The sequence below is a fragment of the Danio aesculapii genome, chromosome 19 (assembly GCF_903798145.1).
Source record: "Danio aesculapii chromosome 19, fDanAes4.1, whole genome shotgun sequence".
NCBI classification, from domain to species: Eukaryota; Metazoa; Chordata; class Actinopteri; order Cypriniformes; family Danionidae; genus Danio; species Danio aesculapii.
Genome location: NC_079453.1, coordinates 9322479 through 9329676, shown reverse-complemented (window position 1 = coordinate 9329676; position 7198 = coordinate 9322479). Strand labels below are relative to the sequence as shown.

The 7198-nt window shown below is 34.8% G+C and overlaps 1 protein-coding gene across 1 annotated transcript; it reads right to left on the bottom strand.

Moving 5' to 3' along the window:
* Positions 1 to 3207: 3207 nt before the first annotated feature.
* s100a11 (S100 calcium binding protein A11) lies at positions 3208 to 7089 on the bottom strand. Its single transcript, XM_056479319.1, has 3 exons — positions 6914 to 7089; positions 5995 to 6154; positions 3208 to 3473 (listed from the first exon to the last, which is right to left on the bottom strand). Exons 1-3 carry the CDS (start codon positions 6958 to 6960, stop codon positions 3345 to 3347), a joined length of 336 nt encoding a protein of 111 aa, XP_056335294.1. The 5' UTR covers positions 6961 to 7089; the 3' UTR covers positions 3208 to 3344.
* Between the last annotated feature and the right edge of the window lie 109 nt (positions 7090 to 7198).

Here is a 7198-nt window from a genome sequence, read left to right as displayed (position 1 = left end):
TATGCCAGGCTAGTATTTGGTACTGTTGCCTGGTAAGTAATAGAGTTGCACGGTTTACCGGTACTATGGTAGTATCGTGATACTATGGCTCCAAAATACTACCTATTCCACTGTAGTTTGTAAATGTTAGTATCGTCATTAACAATCTATCTACACTTCATAATCTTGCATGTGGAAAAGTCACTAAAATGTTCACATGCACAATAGACCATTTTATTTGAAGAGTCTGTTAAGCTCTTTAAACTTGTAAAACTGTAGAACTCATGCCTTTTATGGTAGCCTATTGCACGTTTTCTGACGCTTCAGTTCGAATCTGAATCAGTTCATTTCTGCTCCTGTCAATATGATTTAGTAGCTACAACAACCGTGACAATCTCCTAAAAAGGGAGACTTACAAAATGAAATTTTGAATAACTTACTGTACCTGATAAGCCCAATAGTATCTGGATGCAGCCTTTATGATGCAAGCTGAGATTGCATCACTCAGCGATGCAATGTCAGACACAATGCACTCAACGGAGTGAGTGACGTCACTGTGTTATGTGGGATTAGGGGTTGGGTTAGGTGAGCCCATTAAAAAGCATTGGATGCAGCACAGATTGCACTGCACCAGGTCTGCATCCAGACCCCTCTCGATAAGACTGAAAAAAAAAACAGTGGATACTGGAAAACTTCATTAAGCCTAATATGTAATGAATTTCATTTGGTATAATTTGTATCTTTATTATAATGTATTTTTTGTTGGCCAGTTATCTACAAAATAAACAAAAAGAACAAATATATTTCAGGTGACGTGCAAATAATTTTGAATAATAAGAGAATCATTCATTCAATTCAAGTAGGCCTTTTATAACATGTAAAATATAGTAATTCTGTCAATTTTCTTTATTTTATGTATTTGAGTTCTGAATTACAATATCGCAATACTACTTTGTATCACAATACTTCAGCTGGTATAGTATCGTAACATGAATTATTGGTATCGTGACAACCCTCGTAAGTAAACTGTACCAGTAGGGAAGTGACGACGCCATCGGCGGGTCAATGCTGGTGTGTATGTACAATTTGCCATGTGTGTAAGATGAGTCTCCACTGTTGGTTGTAAAGTTAAGTTAATCCACGCTATGCTGATGAAGCATTAGCAAACATTCAAACAACAACACCACTACAATGTAAACAGCCATTGTTGTGTTTGTTTGCACTTGCCTTTAACTGACACCTCCCTAAACACATACTATACATGACATCATTGTTTTTAATGAGTTTATGGGTGTTTAAATGGACACATCAATTATTGTTTTTTTCAAATATGTACACTTTCATTCAAATTGATGCGTTTTCAGTCATAAAAAAACACTGTTGTCATGTAAACAAACAGGCAACACCAAAAGTGGCTCATTTTACGCTGAAAACATTGACATGTAAACAAAAATACAATGTTGGACAGCACAGTTTTGCTCCAACCCTAAACAAACACAGCTGATCTAACTAATCAATGTGATCAAGACTACTAGAGACTTTTAAGCAGGTCTGAGTTGGAGGTGGTTGGAGCTGAACTATGCAGAGCTGCGGCCCTCCAGGAATTGAGTTTGAGACCAATGGACTACAGGATTGTATGTACGTAGGCGCAAAGTGTTTTTTTTTTTTCCAAAGTGACATCGCCATCTATAGGCATGGCATTCAAACTGCAGCAGTTCTATTTACTTTTACAGACCTATTTATACAATGTTCTCTCCTTTACACTACCTGACAACAGTCTTGTCGTCAATCCCAGTCGTAAGAGCAACAAATAATAACTTGACTTCTAGTTGATCATTTGGAAAGTGGCAGAAGTTAGATTTTTTTTCATGAATCATCTGTTGAATTGCATCCCAGTCATCACAAACACTACAGAAGACCTATTGGAACCCGCATGGACCCAAGATTCTCACAGAAATCAGTCAAGTTTGGTGAAGGAAAAATCGTGGTTTGGGGTTACATTTATATCGGGGCGTGCAAGAGATCTGCAGAGTGGATGGCAACATCAACAACCTGAGGCATCAAGACATTTGTGCTGCCCATTACATTACAAACCACAGAAGAGGGCAAATTCTTCAGCAGGATAGCGCTCCTCATACTTCAGCCTCCACATCAAAGTTTCTGAAAGCAAAGAAGGTCAAGGTGCTCTAGGATTGGCCAGCCCAGTCACCAGATATGAACAGTATTGAGCATGTCTGGGGTAAGATAAAGGCGGAGGCAGTGAAGATGAATCCAGAGAATCTTGATAAACTCTGGGAGTCCTGCAAGAATGCTTTCTTTGCCATTCCAGATGACTTTATTAATAAGTTATTTGAGTCATTGCAGAGATGTATGGATGCAGTCCTCCAAGCTCATGGGAGTCATACACAGTATCAATTATTTTTCCACTGCACCATGACTTTATATTCTATACTGTACATTATTTCTGTTAAGTGACAAGACTTTTGTCTGAGCAAAAGCCAGACCTTACCGTCCTAACTAAATATTTAAAAATCAAGGCATGATCATATTTTATTTTGGTAAAATAAGCGTAATCTAGAGGCCTTTGCCTTTCATACAAGCCACTTCTGGTACCAAATGTTCAACTAGAAGTCAAGTTATTTTATGTTGTTCCTAAAACTTGGATAGGCAACAAGGCTTTTGTCATGTAGTGTGTGTGAACTTTACAATTGTGAAGTTTAAGTTCCATGTTCTCATGTAAATGCACCCTTAATCTCCTCAAAACTAGTACGACAGGTCTAAAGTTTACAGTTTAAATCAGATGCTTTCCCAAGGCAAATTTAAACTGTTTTTCTACAGGCAAAAATTCAAAAGTTTCAGAATTTGTCTATTATTTTCCCTCCAAAATAACAGCACTTTTAAATAAGACCTAAATCTTCATTACTATTCCAAAGAAAGCAACACCCTTCCCCCCAGACCACACCTGCCGAGCAAGTCAACTGCTTTATATTGTGTGTGACATTAAATATGTCAACAAGGATTTCTCATAACTGCAACTGACTTCAAGTGAAACTTAAGATCTAAAACCAAGCCGCCATGCAATAGTATATAGTTGAGGGCCTCAGGGTGGTGTCGGGTTACCATAAATCATCGCCATTAAATCAGATGCACCATAATGTCTACACAAAAGAGTGGGAGAGGTGTGAAGGGAAGCTTATATGGTCAATAAAAAGGCAAGGCCAGATTACCTTGAGAATCAAACAATGCTTTATTTTATTTGCCATCACCTGCTTAGGACAATCATTAACTGTGCAACAGGTTATATAATTAAAGCAGAAAGTCACAAGGTAAAATTTAAAGTAAAACTTCAGTGTCTCTTCATTGGCTTAGAATCCGCCATGCTTGTTTGCAACATTGCCAATCAGATTCCAAAACTCCATGAACGTCAGCTGCCCATCATTATTCGCATCCAATGAGCTCATGAGATGATCAATGGTGGCTGGATCAGAGGAATTCTGGGGGAGAAAACAGACAGGACAGACTTTTTTAAATGCACTTGTAATGACAGTGTCTCCATCTAGTGGTTGTGAGCGGTATTGTGCATTCTTTTCTGCTGAGCTATTAGAGAGGGGGAGTTCCTGTTCTGCATGGGTCACACAGAAAATGCTCTGATGTGGCAGTTTTTCCATTGTCTGCAGGCTAACTGATGTAAACATGCTGAAAGCAGACTGCTTTGATGCACAATAGTAGTGTGAAGACTATTTCTAACTTGTGTGTTCTTCTAGGAAGGATTTTTGTAATTTCCTGTTCAACAAAATATGTTAAACACGTGACCTTAAGGAATTCTTCAGAAGACTGGGATGTGGTTTACTAATAACTCACACCAGACCTCTAAAATGGTGCTCTAGTTCATGCTTTTAAGATGGGAATATGAATCATTCACAAACACATATGGCCCTTTTTTTAAAAACGTTTGTTTTATTTATTATAAATAGTTGTTTAAAGAAAATAATAAATATTTAATATAAAGATTATTTAAAGATCAATAATTGTTTAAATTATATTCAACAATATAAAAAAATTATATACTTCCGATTATCATTGCCATTGGTTTAAATATTTTATAGTTCCCCCATTTCATTGAATACATTTCTGTATTTTCTTGTTTTTGCCATTTTTATTACATTTCTTTTTTCTTTTTTTTCATTCTTTTTGGGCAACACTGACACTGTGGACAAAAATAAGGTTTTACATAATTAGCCTATTGCAAATAAGTTACAGTTAAAGTCAGAATTATTAAACCCCCTAAATTATTATCCCCCTGTTTATGTCTTTCCCCAAATTCTGTTTAACGTTGAGAAGATTTTTTTAAACACATTTCTAAACATAATAGTTTGAATAACTCATTTCTAATTACTGATTTATTTCGTCTTTGCCATGATGACAGTAAAAAAATTTGACTAGATATTTTTCAAGACACTTCTTTACAGCTAAAAGTGACATTTAAAGGCTTAACTAGGTTAATTAGGTTAACTAGGCAGGTTAGGGTAATTAGGCAAGTTATTGTATAAAGATGGCTTGTTCTGTAGGCTAGCGGAAAATATATAGCTTAAAGGGGCTAATAATATTGACCTTAAAATGGTTTTTAAAAATTAAAAACTACTTTTATTCTAGCTGAAATAAAACAAATAAGACTTTCTCCCGAAGAAAAAAATATTATCAGACATACTGTGAAAATGTCCTTGCTCTGTTAAACATAATTTGGGAAATATTTTAAAAAGAACAAAAATTTCCAAAGGGGGGCTGATAATTCAACGGTATATAATAATAAACTTGATTTTCTATAGTGCCTTTAAAGGGCATCTTAAAGCACTTAACACAGAACAAGGTAAAATTTTTTTACATAATAATATTAATAATAATAATAATATAAATAATAAAAAAGGTAATAAAAAGCACATTGTACAAAAGACAATAAGATATCACATTAAAGCCATTCCAAAGAGATACGTTTTAGGAACAGATTTGAAGACACTAAAAGATTCAACCTGTCTAATATCTAAAGTACTTTCACTGTAGCTGTAAGTTATAAAAAATTATTTAGTTTTATATTTAGTTATGTTTCTGTAGATTTTCTTATTAATATTTAATTTTCTAAAGAAAAAAAGTTCAATTTTATATGCAACTATTATTTTTACTTATATATTTCACATAATTCATTCGTTCATTTTCCTTTGGCTTAGTCCTTTATTCATCAGGGGTTGCCACAGGGGAATGAACCACCAACTATTCCAGCATATTTTGTACACAGCGGATGACCTTCCAGCTGCAACCCAGTACTGGAAAACCCCTATACACCCATTCTCACACACACATACACTACGGATAATTTTGTTTTACCCAATTAACCTACACCGCATGTCTTTGGACTGTAGGGGAAACTGGAGCAGGAGATCCCAGAGGAAACCTACGCCAATAAGAGGACAACATGCAAACTCCACACAGAAATGCCAACTGACCCAGCTGGGACTCAAACCAGGAACCTTCTAGCTGTGAGGTGACAGTTCTAACCACTGAGCCACCCTGCCACCTATTTTACATAATCTTTTACATTTATTTTTAAAACTTTATACATGTATTTATATTCCTTTATTTTATCTAGTAAGTTTTGATTTTTTTAAATTGTTTTTATAAATTTTTTTTGTAGAAGTCGGCAATCGTGATATTATTTGGCAAAAATAGGGTTTTTGATGCTTTATTTCAAGTAACAAAAAATGTAAAATGGTTTTACTAAAACAAATAATCCTTCGGTAGAAAAGTATTTTCATAGTAGCTGTTGAATATTAAAAGTAATTTATTTTTATATTTCTATATTTTACAATTTTTTAATAATCAATGTATTGATTTTTTTCTCCCTTGTTTTCTAAAGAACTCAGTGGATTCTAAATGAAATCTTTGTGTTTAAGTATGTAGTCCAGACCTGAGGACTACAAACAATTTACTATAGGCTAACCTTCTGTAACTCAAAAGGCTTACCTTTACAAAGTTTGGTAATTGGCATTTGACCAAACTCGTAAACTCTTGTTTGCTCAGAGTACTCGCTGAACCTTCCTTCCCAGCATAAGCCTTAAACTCAGAGACAAGCACATTAATGGCAGATTCCATGATTCTGGCAGATGTAGAGTTAAAGATGAGGCTGAAGATGAGGAAAAAAAAAATTGACAAGTTAATTATTATAGTCAAATCTGTCTGACACTTAAAGTAACAACGTTAAATTTCAGCTGAAGTTAAAGGAATAGTTCACCCAAAAATCAAATTTTTTCGATCATAAGCTAACGAATCAAATTCCTAAAAAAAATATAATAATAATAACAACAACAACGTTCAAAGATTTTGGGTGTCATAAACATTAAGTGTGAGCAGAACTTGGGTTGGGGTAGAATCCAAAAAACTGAAAGTTTACAATGACCTCTAAAACCTCTAGCGAAAACAAAACGTTAAAATAAACCAGTCCGACTCTAGCTTACCAAGCAAAATAATGAGATCGGTGCAAAGAAACCAGGATTTTAATAATAAATAAAACGGAAATAAATAAAAAAATGGAAGAGTTTACCCAAAAAAAAAAAAAAAAAAAAACATCAAAATTTACTCATGCCAAGATGGTTCCAAACTTTCATGCTCTTCTTTCTTCTGTTGAACACAAAAGAAGATATTTTGAAGACAGTTGAAAACCTGTAACCATTGACTTTCATAGTAGAGAAAACGTATACTGTGGAAGTCAATGATTTTCTGCTTTCTTCAAAATATCTTCTTTTGTGTTCAACAGAAGAAACAAACACCAACAGGTTTAAATGTAATTTCACGATGCTAAGTACATGATAAATTAAACCCAATATAAACCCGAAGTATTAGTAAATCATTCAGTAAAATAAAATAGAAAATACTATTAGCTTACCTGAGCACACAAGTGATGTTCTGGCTGGAGTGTCGCGTAATGAGCATCTCCGTCCTTATATTCTCTTTACCAGACAGTCAAACTCAGCGGAAAACCCAAATCACACCCAAAGCTCCCTCACAACAAGTCAGGATGTTCTTATCTCCTGCTTATGTTTCCATAGCAACAAAAAAAAACAGTTGTTTATAGCAAAAGAGAGCATCTGTGGTAACCCAGAGGATGCCATATAGAGCACGTCTGACAGATTAACAGCACGGACCCCACATTATGGTCTATGAGCTTCTG